Source organism: Aythya ferina, assembly GCF_964211825.1.
Source record: "Aythya ferina genome assembly, chromosome: 13".
NCBI classification, from domain to species: Eukaryota; Metazoa; Chordata; class Aves; order Anseriformes; family Anatidae; genus Aythya; species Aythya ferina.
Window position 1 is genome coordinate 14,533,041 of NC_140311.1, and position 17,548 is coordinate 14,550,588.

General features: G+C 44.1%; 1 protein-coding gene across 7 annotated transcripts; it reads right to left on the reverse strand.

The window, feature by feature from the left end:
• Positions 1-17,509, reverse strand: AIFM1 (apoptosis inducing factor mitochondria associated 1). Of its 7 annotated transcripts, XM_084534787.1 has the most exons (18): positions 17,403-17,487; positions 15,250-15,392; positions 13,655-13,782; positions 13,252-13,342; positions 12,270-12,293; positions 11,069-11,181; positions 10,812-10,942; positions 9,987-10,077; positions 9,122-9,206; positions 8,386-8,462; positions 6,731-6,839; positions 5,927-6,034; positions 4,871-4,959; positions 4,648-4,788; positions 3,960-4,102; positions 2,114-2,238; positions 835-1,031; positions 1-233 (listed from the first exon to the last, which is right to left on the reverse strand). In XM_084534787.1, the coding sequence occupies exons 3-18, from the start codon at positions 13,739-13,741 to the stop codon at positions 162-164; spliced, it is 1,683 nt and encodes a 560-aa protein (XP_084390913.1). In that variant the 5' UTR covers positions 13,742-13,782; positions 15,250-15,392; positions 17,403-17,487; the 3' UTR covers positions 1-161. The 7 variants fall into 7 exon arrangements, with proteins under 7 accessions (XP_084390913.1, XP_084390909.1, XP_084390911.1 ...); XM_084534783.1 differs by lacking the exon at positions 13,655-13,782 and having other exon boundaries at positions 17,403-17,508; XM_084534785.1 differs by lacking the exon at positions 15,250-15,392.
• Between the last annotated feature and the right edge of the window lie 39 nt (positions 17,510-17,548).

A 17,548-nucleotide genomic window follows, 5' to 3' on the forward strand; every position in this document is an offset into this window, starting at 1 on the left:
TTTAAGTTAGAAGAATCTGATTTTATTGGTGCAAACATTAGAATTCTAGGTGATGGGAAATATTAACAAGTGCTCAGAGCAAGTTCTCCAAGATGAAGGGGTACACACAGTCAGCAAGAACCTGCTGCCCTACTCCTATTGCAGCAATTAAATTCTGGAGCTCAGTCTTCGTGGATGTTGAAAAGCTTTGCTACTTCATTGAGATCAGCATGCTCCTCCCCATCTTTGATGATCTGGAAGAAGGAAGCTTGCATTAAAACCTGTATATGCTATAAAAAAAAAAACAGCACTGCAAGCCCTACACAGTCACCCAGCCAATGCCACACATTTTAGATCCTCTCTAAAAGCCTCCTGGTGACAATATATTGTCTGTGACAATAACTGGAGAGTGATCTCCCTGTCCTTATCTTAAACCTTGAGCCATTTTTTCATTACATTTTCTCCCCCTCTCCCTTTGAGGAGGGGGAGTGAGAGAGCAGCTGTGTTGGAGTTTGGCTGCCCAGTAGGATAAAACCACAACCACCACATGACAACAGTATTTACTACAGCCAAATTGAAATGTAGCAATATCTGTCTACAACACAGACTTCACCAGCTTCTTTGTGAAGATCTTAATGGGACACGGTGTCAAAGACCTTCCTGAAGTCCACGAAGACGATATCCACTGCTCTGCTTTCATCTGCCAGACTTGACATTTCATTACAGAAGTTTATCTGCATTCAGTCAGTCTCATTTCGCTTCATTTGGCAGATTGGTTTTTCGACAAGCAAATCCCAGATCTAAGCACGCTGAAAGCAACAGTCCCCCTGTTCAGCATACTAGTCCTGTACTAACCTTGCGAGCTATAGGCATCCTGTTGAAGATATTCCATAACACAATTCCCACCACAACTTTGTCCCTGAGGTAGAAAACGACACCTTTGCCATAATCTTCTCCTTCCTTTGGAACGCGAGGCGTTGGTGAAGCACTTGGAGAAGTGGGAACTTCTGAAGCTTCTGCTTCGGTTTCACTTTCCGATCGGATACCTGTCCCTAATGTAAAGATGTCACGTCAAAGAACCAGTGCAGAAAAAGGCAGCAGCTCTCTACCTGCGGTGATAAAGGCAGGCTAAAGAGAAGGCTTCTCTAAGAGACTGAGGGGTGTTTTTCTTTGACTTGACGCCAGCAAAAGTTAGGATTCTTTAACACAATAACGAAGCAATCCTAACACAAAGCATAACGCTGACAACTCCTGGCTTCCGTCACCAAACACGCTGTAGACTCACCAAACGGTTTGGGTTGGAAGAGGCCTTCAAGATGGTTTGGGTTGGAAGAGGCCTTAATTCTGAACCCCTGCCACGGGCAAGGACACGAGATGCACTACATCAGGTTGCTCAAATTCCCATCCAGCCTGACCTTGAGCGCTTCCAGGGAGGGGGCATCCACAACTGCCTTGGACAACTCTGTCCAGGTATCTAACCATCATTGTAAGTAATTTATTCTTTCTATCATCTAAATCTACTCTCTCCTAGTTTAAAACTGTTACTTCTTTTTGTATCACTACACACCCTGGTAAAGAATCTCTTCCCCATCTTTCTTGTAGTCCCCCTTTAAGTAGCTTTCTGGGCTGCAGGCACACATTGCTAGCTCATGCCAAGTATTTCATCCACCAATACCCCCCTAAGTCCTTCTCCACATGGTTGCTCTCAATCCATGCATCACCCTATCTGTACTGATGTTTGGGATTGCCCCAACCCTTACAGGATCTTAGATTGGGACCTTGAACAGTCTCCTTCTTGCAGACTGTATATGCAAAATAAATATGCTTAGATTTGCACAATTTCTTTTGTGCATACCCTGATGAGTTTATTGCTGTGGAGGAAATTAATCTTGACTGGGAAAATAAAGTGTTTAATCTGGTAAATTAGTTACATGATGTGGTCTTGGTGAACACTGTTTTAATCATGTTTTAACATTAAAACCAGCATTCAAAGCTTGGTCTAGAAAAGAAGCTTACAGACGATGTGTCTTAGAGTGCTCTGCCATGAGATCAGACTGACTGTTGCCACTACACAGAACAAGACACAAAAACCTGCATGCACACAAACAGCTCCCAAGGAAGGCTGTACACCTACCTGATTGCTCCGTTGCAGATTTTGGTGTGTCCTTTGCTGTTGCTTTAGCAAAAACCCCTACTGTTGGTAAAGTACTGTCAACAAGTCCAATGGCTTCATACCCTACATCAGGGCCCAGATCGCTCCTAGGAATGAACCAAAAAAAAAAAAAAAAAAAGTCATTTATAGGATTAGCATTACAAATGTAGGGCAAGTCTAACCCAAGCCCTAATGACAGTGTCATGCAGGAGGGATCATGGCACACACACTGACTAACACCACCTCTGATGCACATGTAGTGCGTTTATGTGGCAAGGTTTTGGTATGGGGTGGAGGGCATAGGGGAGGCTTCTGTGAGAAGAATCCAGAAGCTGCCCAATGTTAGATAAGGGCCCCGCCGCTGGCCAGAGCTGAGCCAATAAGAGATGTTGTTTGCACCTCTGTGAGAGCATATTTAAGAAAGGGGAAAAAACTGCTGAGGAACAGCAGCTGGGAGAGAGAGGAGTGAGGATGAGCCCTGCAGACCCCACGGTCCGTGAAGGAGTGGGAGGTGCTCCAGGCACCGGAGCAGAAGTCCCCTGTGGCCTGTGGTGAGGACCATGGTGGAGCAGGCCGTGCCCCTGCAGCCCGTGAAGGAGACCACAGTGGAGCAGGTGGATGTGGCCTAGAGGAGGCTGCAACCTGTGGAGAACCCCTGCTGGAGCAGATTCCAGGCTGGACCTGTAGCCCATGGAAAAGAGCCCACGCAAGGTGTTTTTGGTTTCTTTCCTTTGTTTCTCACTTCTCTAGCTTGTTAGTAATAATAGATCTTCCCATCTTCCTACTGTTTTGCCTGTTATAATAATTGTTGAGCGATCCTTATGTCAACCCTTAATCCCTTTTCATTGTATTTTCTCCCTCTTTCTCTTCGAGGAGGGGGAGTGAGAGCGGCTGTGGTGGAGCTTGGCTGCCCACCTGAGTAAAACCACCACAGCATACATCAGTGTGAAAGAAGTAATCAAGATAGAGCAAATCTAAGGTCACCAGTTTCAGAAGAAACCAGCTTAGCGAATAAAAACTTAAAAACTACTCCTTTGGAGGAAATTTAACTAATTCCAAGAGCTGTGTATCTTGACCCTTTCGAAAAATTAAACATCTGACCTCAGGATATGGATATGAACACTGGTAGACAGTTACTTGCCTGTAATTACTAGTTGTACTAAATTGTAATTAGTCATAAGTACTTGCACTAAATTGTAATTAGTCATAAGTACTTGCACTAAATTGTAATTAGTCATAAGTACTTGCAGAAGTCTTCCGTGTTGCTTGCTAAGTACTAATGTCACTTGAGACAGGGTCAAGGCAGAAGCAAGTATTCCTCCAGGTTCTACTTAAGGCCATTTGACTAAATTTCTGGCACATTTGTTTTATAACCACTAGACTTAGCAGCACAGACAATTATTTAGTGCATATTTGAGAGAGTGCATTTAAAGAAGATTGAAGAGAACTGCATGTTGCTTTAACACCTCCTTGAACTGGGCACCAGCTGAATTTGAATGTGCTTATAGTAGTCGATTCAGCCGTAGTTTGGGACTTAGTAAGCACAGTCTGTCAGAAGTGTTCCCAACTATGCTGAGGACAAAGATGCATTACACAAAACAATATGGGTATCTCTGTATGTGCATTTCTAAATTACTGGTCATAAATCTCAAATACAGACTGGTGAGAATGAAAGAAATACCAATAACATGCCAGCCAACCGTACAAGGAACCCAGCTCAGCTGTAGCTTCACTGCAGTCAGAAAACAGAACGTTTACAAGGCATATTTTGTCATAGCTCCTACAACATGGCCAAATAAGAAATACCAAAAGAAGAACTGAACATTACCAGAACATGGACTGATGCCAGTAGGGCTTTGCAGCTCCCGTCATGTTTTCTCCAGCTAGTCTTCCACTCACAACAGCATGATCGTGGTGCTCTACACGTCTCCTACCTAGTTTGATATCATAGAAGCAGGCAGCATCCCCAGCCTTAAAGAGAGATTCATTCAGTGAGGACTGAACACAGACATCAAAAACTCAAACTAATGCACGAAAGAAAAAAGGCATTGGGAGGAGAACCAACTCAAATAATGAACTGAGTTTTCCTAACAACCCAACTCAGACCTGCTCCCGCTCCCCAAGGCGCAGAAGCTCCACCTTCTCAACATTTTTCACTGATCTTCAGAAAATTAAGACAGTATCAAGTACGCGTTTTTCAGAGGAGCCAGAGTCATGACTCCCACCAAAAAGACTCTAAATACTCCCATGAAACAGCGTAATTTGTGCTACATTTTAATTTACCCCAACTCCTCTTACATATTCAAAAATATTCAAAAATATGCATTCATTACCACAGTAACAAAACATGCTGTAGTGCATGAACAGGCTCCAAGGCTGCTGGCAGGGTATGCACTACAAGTGGCCTCACTAACTTGCTGTTATTCACTTAATTGAGGTACGTCAGACCCCACAATTCTGTGTGTTTTGACTGCATCAGCTTAACTAGCAGACAGAAAACTCCTCCACATACTCACCACCCAGATATTGGAGCGTGCCTGCAGCTCTGCATTGACCCGGAATCCTCCAAAGTCAGAATCTACCTCCAGACCAGCAGATTTCGCTAATTCCACATTAGGCTCCAGCCCTACTGCAGCCACAATGTGATCAGTCTCCACCTGTTTGAGAATTTATAATTACTATTCTAATTCTCTCAGTGGCCTCTCTGCAAACTTACCCACCCTTTGCATTTAAATTTACCTTTCGGCCATCTTTTAGTTTAATCACCAGTCGATTTCCAGAGACAGAGACAGACTTGACCACGGCGTTAGGCATAACATTAACACCCTCTGGAAACAAACGTAAGAAATGTAATTACTTCCTCAGCAATAGTCTTCACGTGAAGCAGATGTCCTTAGTGCAAACTAAGATGGAGGCAGTGCAAGAACCAGCTTAAGAACCGAGAGGGAGACTACCTTATCTTTACTGAAGCACAAGGAGAAAGAAATCCAGACAATAAGTCAGAAAGAGCTAATTAAATTACAGTTGAAAGTATATCTCATATGATGGCAAAGTCACATCCAGAAGAACTCCCTAAGACAGGTTCTCAGGCCATAAGGATATTTAATTACCTACTGTTCTGTTACAGCCAGACCCAGAGGTTCTACGAGGAAAGCTTCCACAAGGAGAAGAAAGTAAATCGGACCCATCAGTTACTGGGTCCTGTAGCTTGCAGCCCCAGTTTCCCTCCTTCCTCTGTCCCCACTCTACTGATCAATCCAGAGGAACAGATTCTGCAGTACATATAGGAAATGGGGAAAAAAAAGGTGTCTCAGATCTTACAGATCAATTTAACACTACACTAAAGGTGAATGCATAAGGCATGGGGCTACACAATCCTTCTCTCAAACTGATTCTAGGCCAACTAGATTAGGCTGTAAGAAGGAAAATTACATGAGGCTTAGAGCAACTCAGAACTTGCAAGCTGTATTGGCAGTAGGGATCACTCTCTGTAGTGATATTCCAGGTGTATCACTGGCATCACCATGCATATTTGTTTGCCCTTGCCAGACGAACAACTAAGAAGTGAGAGCCCTGGCAGCTCTGTGCTACCCAAACTGCTCAAGGGCAAGCCTGAAACACAACTTGTTCTGTTCTGCACTTGGGCTGCCTTGCAACGGACCCAGTTTTCCTGAGACTCCACAGGCTGAACAAGCAGAGATCTGTGTTGTACAAAGAAGAGTTACACAACAGCCACTGATCTAAGCATCACAGCTCAGCCACTTGCAGAGGAGGAGCACTAAGACACAGCTTTACCTCTTCTGACTTTCTCTGTGGTCCAGTTGCTCAGATATTCAGGCAAGATTTTGCCCATATTGCCATTTTCTGGAAACAGCTGAATCACCTCCAGGCCTCTGGTTCGCGCTGAGAGGAAAGCAAAGAGCAGACTTCTTACATCTCATCAATAAAGAGCAGTAGCACAGATTTCAGGACACAAGCTTCACTTTGCTTTACACAAGGAGCTTGGCAGAGGTCTCCAAAACTGGGAGTTCTGGCCCCCACATTTTCCACAGGAATCAAAAAGTGACCATCCACTTTGTCACATACACCTGAAAACTCTAGGATAACAGACAGCAAACTTCAAAGTAAAATGCTTAACATCTTGGTTTCTTATTGAAATCCTGCAGAAATTAACAGTAAAAGTTTATTCAGAAAGCTGTAGGCATTTGACAATTAAAAAAAAAAAAAAGTTCAGTGTTCAGTTTGAAGTAATTTTATGATGCCTTTTAGTATGAGAGCACAAATATATTACTTTTTACAGGGTGGAATGACTTCGCGACATGCACTGGTCTGCAAAGCTTACAGAAAGCCCAACTTACAAAAACATTTGTAGTCAGGGTCTGCTTGACAGCTAATGAGAGAATTGAAAACCAGGCCAGCCCATATAGCCAACAAAAGGCACGTGCATTAAGGTTATTTCAGACAAATCAAAAATCCGTGTGAAAATTCAGCAGCTGGGGAATGAAAAGGAAGCTTAAAATATCAGGCTGCTTGCACTCAGTGTCTGTCACTTCTGTAAAGGTGCCAGATAAAGCAAGCTGCCTGCAGAGGCACACTTACCTCTTCTTCCCAGAGCACAGGCCAGCTCACTACCAAGAAAGCCACCACCAATAACTGTGATGGATTTGACTTGTCTTGAAATCTTCTCCAGACTTTTGAAGTCCTCGACCTGAAAGATGTATTCCCATTTCAAATATCCTCAAATAGGAAAGGCAGCAGGGTAAATTCTTCAATTTCTCCCTTTGAAATAAGAGTAGCCCTCTCCTCAGCTTAGAAAATGGAAGAAGCACATCTCCCTTGTTCCTCTATCATACAAAGAAAAACAACCTCTGGCTTCCCAGTCTTGGTGCAAACTTTTCCCTGTCCAGACAGCCTCAGATTCCTAAGTTTCCCCCCCCAGCTGTCAAGAGAAAATTAGAAGGAAATTTCCAGACACAAATGATCTGAAGTACATGCAGTATTGTAAGCACACCACAGATCACAACACAACTTTCCTGTGCCACTGTTGATCAAACCAAACCTGACAACAACTAGACCACAGTGCAAGTCCAGCACAGAGCAGCAAGATTCCATGGGACTCATAGGTACCTTAAAGGAGGCTGTAGCGAGGTGGGGGTTGGTCTGTTCTCCCACGTGCCTGGTGACAGGACGAGGGGGAATGGGCTAAAGTTGCGCCAGGGGAGGTTTAGGTTGGATATTAGGAAGAACTTCTTTAATGAAAGGGTTGTGAGGCATTGGAATGGGCTGCCCAGGGAAGTGGTGGAGTCACCATCCCTAGAGGTCTTTAAAAGCTGTTTCGATGTTGAACTTAGTGATATGGTTTAGTGGAGGACTTGTTAGTGTTAGGTCAGAGTTTGGACTCTGTGATCTTGGAGGTCTCTTCCAACCTAGACGATTCTGTAATTCTTATTATTGATTCATTCCCTGAACTAGACTGAGGAGAAACCTGTATATCTGTTCTAAACCCCACATTTTCAAGAAACGTGGAGCTTGTCAAGAAGAAGAATCTCTACTGTGAAAACAGAAGTCCACCAACCAACTTCTGTGTCTTTTATTCACTTTCTCCCAAGGCACAGGATGAAGGTGAAGAAATGCCATGAAGAAGACACATGCATTAGTTTATAAGCTCATCAGAAAACTACCCAAGCCAATCCCAGAGCTAACACAAACACTCGACTTCATACTCCACTAAAAATTCAACATATGAGAGCAATTTCTGTTCCGTTTCAGACTAAAGGCTGACCTCTTACCCATATGATGCAGAAATACGGCATACACTTATTCAGGAGCGGTGTCAGGCTGGAGCACTAACCTAACTTACACCATCTGATCATTGTCCTGAAGGCACACGATGCTTACAGTCCAAACTGACTTGCAGTCTTAGATGAAAACCATAGATCTAATACTGCTCATGCGTTTAAAAATGCTTGGAAGGTACAACAAAGCCATACAGGAAAGAGACTAAAACCAACACCATAACACAGCTCTCAGGCCTGAGGTAAGGGCGAAGGTGGTGTCTGAGACTCTTAACTTGTTCACCCACCCAGAGAAAGGAATACACAGCAAACACACTCCTGTTTTTATCAGCTGAGGGAAGCTGCTGCCATGGCAAGGCTGTCCTAGACCCAAAGCAGAAGAGTGAACAAGCTGAAAATCATGGTAGTGGTTTTAATTTCTTCAACCTCACCACAGGACTAGCAGAGACTGGAGCTTACCTTTCGGAAGAGTGTCAGCCTTTGCTGGACATCTTTTCCTGCTCTTTCAATGGCGGGAAGATTCCTTGGGGAACCACCTGAAGGGGAGGGTATAAATAGAAAGAGAGACTAGTGACTGCTGGCCCTGTCACTGTTTATCTAGTCAATGCAGAGCTAACTTCAGTCTGGACTGTGATTTTCAAGCTGTTACAGTATGTTCTATTCACTGTTGTGCTCCGGGTTTTTACCATGAAAGATTTCCTGTGCAAGCAGCAGGTGACCCAAGTAACACAGAAGAAAAATAAATAGAAATCCAATGCTATACACTTCGTTCCACTAACTGGAGACAGTCAGTCCCACTCCATAGGGCTGCAGAACTGCTAGGGGTAGATGCTAGAGCAGTGTTCTGCCAAGGTAAAAGTTGGTTCTCCTTGCTACTGCCACAGGCAGGATTTGAAAGTGTTGAGCTATACAGGAGTTCCTTTACCCAGCTGCTGGGGAAGTCACCTTTTCCTCCTTTCCTACCGATTTTCAGAGTAAAGCTTTGAACGTCCCAGAGAATCTGACTCATGCAAGGCAAGTGAAAAATCCCATGGCACATTTGTTGGTCTGACTGTCCTTCATGTGACTGCTCGGCGAAGAGTTTGATACGCATGGCAGGAACTTCCTTGCCAAGTAAATGTCACTGACATAAAAAGCCTGACACAACACAGAGTAAGGAGGAGATGAGAACAAAACACACACAAAAAACCCTTACCGGTGGCAATCAAACATTTATCATAGGATATCTGGGAACCATCACTGAGTTTCACCATGTTGCCTCTAACATCCATATGCACAACCTGCAAAATTAAACAAGCAGGAGAGCTCAGGCTTCTGCCCACTGTAATTCCATCCATTTGAGTTAAAATTGCACAGACTACTGATTAGAAAACTTGTAACATTCTCGCACCTTTAAGTGGCTACTATTTTTCTACTGGGAGGCAGAAGGGGGAGGGCGGGGCAGGCAGGGAAGGGAGAAGACTGGAAGGAGAAATTCAAAGAGCTTCTTTTGGCAGCAATAACAGATCGGGCCGATCTTCCCAGGATCTGAATCTAGAAGTGATTCAGCAGTAAGAAGACTGAAATCACTGAAGTCTTATTTTAGCAATATACAGAAAATTGAGGAGACAAATACAGTAGAAGCCTCACCATGAATTCTTTTTCACCTTTCTGCTGCCTCTGTACAATGCTCATGCTATGATCCGCAACTCAGATGACACTCTACTCTCTTTACCTCTCCTTCTAGTTGATACATAGCCTAGTTCCAATTTTGCCACACCTTGTTTGTAAACTGTATATATTCTCATCCCATGCACATACTCCAATCTCATCCTTCCTGCTTCAACTTCCCTCAGATCACTACTATTTTTCATAGCTTTTCCTGCTTTCAAGCTTCACACATGCTGTTCTTAAGATTAGGGTAGTCCCAGATTCACTGTATAAATTTTTCACATTTTTCATATTCTCCTTCTCAGCCAACCCCCCACAAGGGTTTACAGCTGCTACTTTTAAGCTTAGACCATGGGTTTTGCTTGGTAAGAGCTGTATGATGATAGAACAACAGCTAGTGATGCACTCACCTTCTTGCCACAGAGAACTGCTACTCCACCATTTTCTACAAAAGGCAGATCGCGAGCAGGCACATAGAATGACGGCGGCTGGAAATATATGCTGAAAAAAGCTCAATTATCAAATGAGTTCCAGTTTCTCTCTGACACCAGCTATCTGGAAATTACCAATGATATGAAGACAACTCTGTGCACCTGTAACAAGCTCCAGAATTTATTTATTTTTAAAAACTAGCAGCTTCACACTGTTAAGTTCATGTATTTACTTCAGTATGGGTTTATATCATAAATGTCACAAGGATCCAGTGGGATCCTAGGTTTCTTGAGCTCTGCTCTGAACTGTGAAGCTATACCCTCACCTATACCACTAACTTATTTCACAGGATTTCTCCCAGCAGCATATGATTAAGGGAATCACAGCAAGTTTCAAGTGATGTTTAGCACTAAGCTAACACAACGTACTAAGCAGCACGTAACTGCCACCTCTGGAACATCTCAGCATCTCTGAGAAGCCCCTTTCCACATGCCTGCAGCCTCTTATTGTGGAGTCTCTTGGACTCCACAACTCAGATGGTCCAATGCAAAATATCACACAGGTTCTGACCACAACATGCAACGATCTGTTCCTTCTTCAGTCACTCTACTGACAATGAACACATCCATGCACAACCCACGGCTCTCTTCATCACAGGGAAACATGAAGTCTACTCAGTGATCTGTTTAAACAGCATTGCTGCTGTGTTCCTCAGAGCTCTCCAGTAGCTCTCTCACAAGAACGCTTTTATCCTCATAAACACTTTCATAAACACTCTTCTTCGTCTTTGCTAAGCGACATACCTCCTCTCCTTGCCATTCCACTGTTTGAATCGCAGAGTCTCCGTCACATTTGGATCATCTGAGAACCACAGTTCTTTGGAAAGGGGTGGACGCATGTAGGGCAATGCAGGATCTTCAGACACAATCAGCACCTTTAATTGGTCATTAAACTTGTCAGTTGAACTGATGCAGGCAATGCCAACACACACAAGGGCTCCGAAGCAAGCATGGTATTCAGCCATCCACCCAACTCTGCTCTAGAACAGGGCATCTCTTACCCGGGCACCAGGGTCACGAGCCCGAATGGACCGGGCAGCAGCAAAAGCAGCAGTTCCTCCACCGATTAGCAGGAAAGGAACATGAGATGGGACCTCAGGGTGAGCTTCTGGAGCTGCAGGTGACATATTAGACATTTTACTACAAATACAACATGAAAAACTGCCCAGCAGCAAAGAACAGAGTACACCACCAGACATCTTTCACATACAAATTTCCTTTGTCAGACTGCCCTTCAAATACTTTCTCCTCCCTTCCCTTCCAGCCCAATATAGTTCCCATGAACCATGCTGCTGCTTCACTAAAAGCAGGCTCCCCACATAACTCAAACTGGCATATTTTATCAAACAGTTTTTCTAAGCTAGATCTGCACAGCTGAGCTCAAGGACTACTGAGAGTTTTAGAACAGGCCAGCAGCACAGCTTACATCATTTAGCTCATCTGTTATAAATCTACTTTTCTCTGGTTTAAGAGTTTGGGAGGAGTAAGAACGATCTACATAGCAAGTTTGAATACTAACATTTGGACAGCCTGTTAAATGCTTGTCCAGCAGACTCTCAAAGAGTTTCATTTTACTAACTGATCTATTTAAGAATGCTGCTTATGTTTGCACAGCTCAGTGAAGAGGCTGCAAAGTCAAGACCCCCAAAGTTTGTTTCTGGCATTGAACATGCAATTTCAGAAGCTTCAGATATCATCAGGACATTCTCTGTAGAGTATACTCAGGATAATGAAAACATGCTCAGCCTCTACTTTGGCCAAATATTGTACTAGAAATCCAACAGTCAGGTTTTATAGTAAATCTGTTGAGTTAGCAAGAGAGACAGCCAAAAAAAGTATTCAGGAGAAAAGACCTCAGAATTCTACATGACAGGGTTGCCATTCAAATCAGGAACCAACGTCAAAATTATTTGGGAAATACAATCTGCTGAGTGTTTGATCTAGCTACATTTCCTCAGCACCTTTATGGACATAAATCAAGACCAAAACTCTGCACTGGACAATCAGTTTATAAGAAAACAAAATTCTCAAAACCATACCAGAAATCCTAAGGTATATTATTCTTTAATTGCATTCCAAAAGGAGTCCAGCTTTTGAATTCCTACCAGAATACCTTTCCCCTCACACACAGGTACTGTTTCTAAACAACATGCAGTTAAATTGTATGTAGGAATAAGTCAAACATTACCATTAAGACCTCACCTGCTGAGCCCTGAGAAGCAGCACCTGTATGTGAAAAAAAAAAAGTCAACACTGACTTAATGCAACAAAACACAATCTAACAAGGATAACTTTAGGAAGCTGCAGTTCAGAGCTGATTCAAGACCACGTTATTAACAGACTCATCACCATAAAGGGGCAGAGACTCCAGAAACATTGACTTACAGACCTCTGCTTCAACACCTAACCTCTCACTCTCTTTTCCAGCCTCAACCCTGATAAACATGCTTTATCCTCTTCTTCAGACCAAAGCAATTAATTTGCTGTCCTGTTTCCAGGATAATATGTTGGTTTCATAACCAAGTGACATAGAACATGCTATTTTTTACGACCTGAAGCCACTCTTACTATGAAATACACCGTTCTTTGGCCCAACAGCTTAGACAGGGCCACACAGTCTGCCAGGCATCAAGAGCTTCACTAATTGTCAAGATTCCTCCATTTATACATGGCCCAAGCATGGTACTCATTGCAGCCCCAGCCTACTATGCATGGAACAGGGACATGGCACAGCACTGAGGGTTTAGTGTTGGCAGACCATACTGTTCCCTTGGAATGTCTTTGCCAGACCAGGTAAGGGTGAAAACCCAAAGCAGGACCTTTTCTCCTTTCATCATGAAAGGTGTAAACTGCAGAAAGAAACCCCGAGAGACACACTACTTTTATCTGTAGGGATGTGTGTAAGGATACTTCATCTGTAACACAGAAGTTATGCATCAGGGGAAGCTAGCACCACATTCCATGCTGAGCAGACAAGTGAATTCACAAAAAAACAAAACAAAACAAAAACAAACAAACAAACAAACAAAAAAACAGAATGCACTAAGAAGCATCAATGCTGTGAAGGCACAATTTATGCTAATCTGTGGTCTGAGAAGGGCTCTGTTCTATTTGTTTTAGGAGTCTCAAGTTAAGAGCTTATGGAAAATAAATCTAAACACAGAAATAACAAGCTAGTACCCACCAGGAGATGATGCATTTTCTTGGGATCGTGCTGTTATTGTTGTGACACGGCTGGTGAAACGCTCTTTGTTTTCTCTTAACGTTTTGTACACCTAGAGATAGACAAGAAAACACCTTGTACGTGTTACAGCGTCAAGGCATCATTCGGCTTCCCGCACCTGTAAACTTCTGTTTTGGATTATTAAATGTTGAAAAGTTTATTGTAAGGCAACTTTTCCCTTAAGAACTACATTATTTCAGAACAATAAATCTGTAAAATTATTTGTCAATGTCCCTTGAAATTATTTGAGGCCAGGGAGCACAAGGATGGCTTAACTGAAGTAAATAACTAACTTGGTATGGCATTAAGGTACCCTCCCTCCACCCGCTCACCCAATAAAAACACATTTATTTAAGCATCTTACATAAGCTCCTGCCCCTGTGACTGTTCCTCCTACAATTAAGTAGAACAGTAGGTTGCTGCCAGCTTTGCCAGGAACACCTGAAGACATTAGTGATCTAGAAGGGTATCTTAGATGATGACACTGCAAAACTGTAGGTGAAGACAGGCAATGAGAGAAAAGAGAGGGAAAGTGCTGAGTATTAAGAAGAACTCTTGATTAAACAGATCTTGGGAGAAAGAGAGTATGTTTTCAGTTACCTTGTCTGTCAAAAATGAAACAAAAAAGAAAAAAAAAAAAAAAGAAACATTGGTGCTACAGGTAGAAGTACATATACTTACAGTTTTGGACTCAGAAGATAAAGACCTCTTAATTATTTAAGTCATCTTTCATGTTCAAAACAAAAGGTCTGGCTCAGATGAAGCACTGATTTTCCAGTGTGGACTAGGGGAGGGAGCTGGGAACACACATCTCTCAAGACTATCTAATAATGTTTTCCCTATTACAAGTAACAAAGATTTTGCTTTTTTAGCTTTTAGCAGATGATGAGTGGAGTTTAAATTAAATGTTTGTGTGTATATATATATATATATATATATATATATATAGTGACAGGTCACAGCTGCCCATGGTTTCTGGCCCTTCTCCAGAATTTTTACCCCAACCTTCTTTCCAGCTAGACAATAACCACAGATGTTCACACCACTAAAATGCTGCTCTATTTCACAAAGAAGCTTTTCACACTCAGAGGTGTATCTCCTCCTGAATGACAGAGCAAAGCTTCTTCTCCTTTCAAGTCCATCAAGACATTTATTTGGCTTCTTAATCAGTTTTTCCTATAGCTGCTGTCTTCAGCTCAGGCAAGACTGCTGCTGCTACTCAGTATGAGTTGGCAGATGGAAGAAGCACAAAAGGACAATAAGGGCACATGAAGGAATATTTAATAGGAAAACATACTTTTCTTCCATGCACTGTTTTGAAATTCTATTTATTTCTCAGAAGTCTTCTGCATGGGGAAATTTCATTAGGAGAAAAATCACAACTCAAACCTTTTAAATAAATATGATCTTCAAAGAGGAAAAAATCTTAACAAAGATTTGTATAATGTAATCTTAGGGCCTGTCCCCTTCTAGGTAATGCTTTCACTCTTCAGCTGTCGGGGAATGTGTTTTACTCTCTAGGTTAGGCTGGAAAGGTTTACTCTTTTGAATCTTTGAGTCAGACATAAACGTGTGCTTCTCAACACTGTGTTGATTTGGTATACTTACACAAGCTAAACACTAATGTTCTGAATTGAAATCTGTCAAATAAAGGTGTGCTTTGGTATTAGCAGCATATACCATCAAATTCTCACCAAACCATATGCTACTGTCACATACAAGACAACAGATAGAGCTGTAGTTAGTAAAAATGTGTGCCTTTATAATTAATAAAAACAAAAAACCACCACCACCACAAAAGTAAGTTAATTTCCAGATAGTTCAGTTAGCTCCCCTCTATCAAGTTGACCAAAGGAAGAAATAGCTAGAAAGATAAAAAGCTAAGGAAAGTTAGCTGAAATACAACAAGCACTTGATAGGAGAGCATAGCTTTTTTCTATGAACTACCTTTCTACTTACATATACACCCGCTCCTAACGTTGACAAGCCCATAATAAGGGCAAAAACAGAACTACTGCCTTTGCCCCCAGGCACATCAGAGCTAGCCACTTGTCTGCTCATCTGTAGTCCTATGGGCACATTCCAGCGCTGCAACAAGTTGCCTAAGGAATACAATTTATTAGACAAAAACATAAAAAGATTGTCAATACAGAGTTGTGTTTTAAAATTAGAGCCCAAGTCATTTCTGAAAATTAGTAAATAAGCTATTTGTTTGAAAAGCACAGTATCATGTCACCGCAGTGATTTATTCTATGCCAGAACAGCTACAAGACTGCTCCAGGCACCTGTGGATACCACAAATACAAGCAAGATCAAAAACTACTACAAGCCAATTAATAGCAAGACCATCTGCAGTGAAGATCCACGGACTACCTCCTGCTGAAGGAGCCTTCCAGCCATGTATCACTGGGAGAGTACATCAGAGATATGTGTGTACTGTGCATTTGCTTTTCTTACTCCCTGCTCTTCTGTCAGGAGCAGGTGCTGGTCTAAAGAATCATTTTCTCATATTCAGCCAGAACTTGCTGCAGTTTGTACCCATTGCCTCTTGTCCTCTTGCTGGGCTCCACTGAAAAGAGTCTGGCCCATCCTCTTGACACCCTCCCTTTGGGTATTTGCACACGCTTACAAGATCCCCTCTGTCTTCTCCAAGCTAAACAGGCCCAGCTCTCTCAGCCTCTCCTCGCATGAGAGATGCTCCAGTCCCCTCATCATCTTCATAGCCCTCCACTGGACTTGCTCCAGGAGCTCCCTGTCCCTTTGGTACTGGGGAGCCCAGAACTGGACACAGGACTCCAGGTGAGGCCTCACCAGGGCTGGATGGATGGGCAGGATCCCCTCCCTCGGCCTGCTCACAGCACTCTTCTGAATGCACCCAGGAGACCGATGGCCACGAGGGCATAGTGCTGGCTCACAGTTAACGTGCTGTCCACCAGGACTCCCAGGTCCTTCCCCGCAGGGCTGCTTTCCAGCAGGTCAGCTCCCAAGCTGTACAGGTGCAGGGGGTTATTCTGCTGCAGGACTCAGCACTTGCCTTTGTTCAACTCCATGAAGTTCCTCGCTACCCAAGGCTTGAGCCTGCCCAGGTCTCTCTGGCTGGCAGCACAGCCCACACGGTATCGGACACTCCTCCCAGTTTTGTGTCATCTGCAAACCAGCTGAGGGCGCGCTCAGCTCCACCGTCCAGGTCATTGATGGATAAGCTGAACAGGACTGGGCCCAGTACGGCCCCGCTGGGGGACACCGCTGGCTGCAGGCCTCCAGCCAGACTGAGCGCTGCTGATCACAGCCCTCCGAGCTCTGCCCTGCAGCCACTGCTCCAACACCGAGACACTAACATAGCCGCGTTAGGACAAGCAGTAGGTACGGTTATACCAACAAAAAGTCAATTTGCCACCAGTTTTCTGAGGAACTACCACCAGGAGGAGGCTTTTGCTGATAGCAAAGGCATCCCAAACGAAGGGCAGCAGCAAGGGCTGCCAATCCAAATGCAGCCCAGTAAACCCTACAAGCAAGACAACAAGCACATCTACTTGAACAGCCACATACCGTTTTATTTTAGGCTGAAGTATGAGATTGAACTTCAGTATTTCAATTAGACCTTTACCAGCGTCACAGCGACGGCTGAGCACTGCTTTAACACCGCCGGCCAGCTGTGCCCGGGCTTCTCTGCAGAACACGTTCCCCCTGACACAGAAAGCACCTTCTGCCTGCTTCAGTGCTCGTAACACACAAACCGCTACACCCGCTTCATTTCCTCGCATATATCAGCGAGACAGAGCTGATTTGGAAGCTGTGAGCATCCAAATGGATGCGAGTAAACCAACCCCAGCTACACTACGGCTTCCTTGAACACTCCTTGGGAACTAATGCACCTCAGCAGCTCCCTTGGGGCACGCCAGCCCCGCAGGCGCCGCTCGCAGCTCCAGCACCACATTTATTTTATTTTATTTTTTTCCCTGACAGGGTTCGCAGCGCCCACCTCGCGCCGCTTCCCCTGCCGCAACCCTTTATCTTCCCAACGCCTCCCTGCGCGGCAGCACCGAGCAGCTCTCCCCTCCCACCCCACCTTCCCGGAGCAGCCCCCTCACGCCTCAGCTCCCCCCGCTCACCTGCGGCGGGGCCGAGGGGCCGCAGCGGCCGCCGCGCCCCGAGGGCTGCCAGGCGGCAGCACAACATGGCGCCCGCCGCCTCGCCGCCAGCCGGCCCCGAGCAGCCGCCCCGACCCCCGCCGCCCCCACGGCGCACGCGCGGCCGC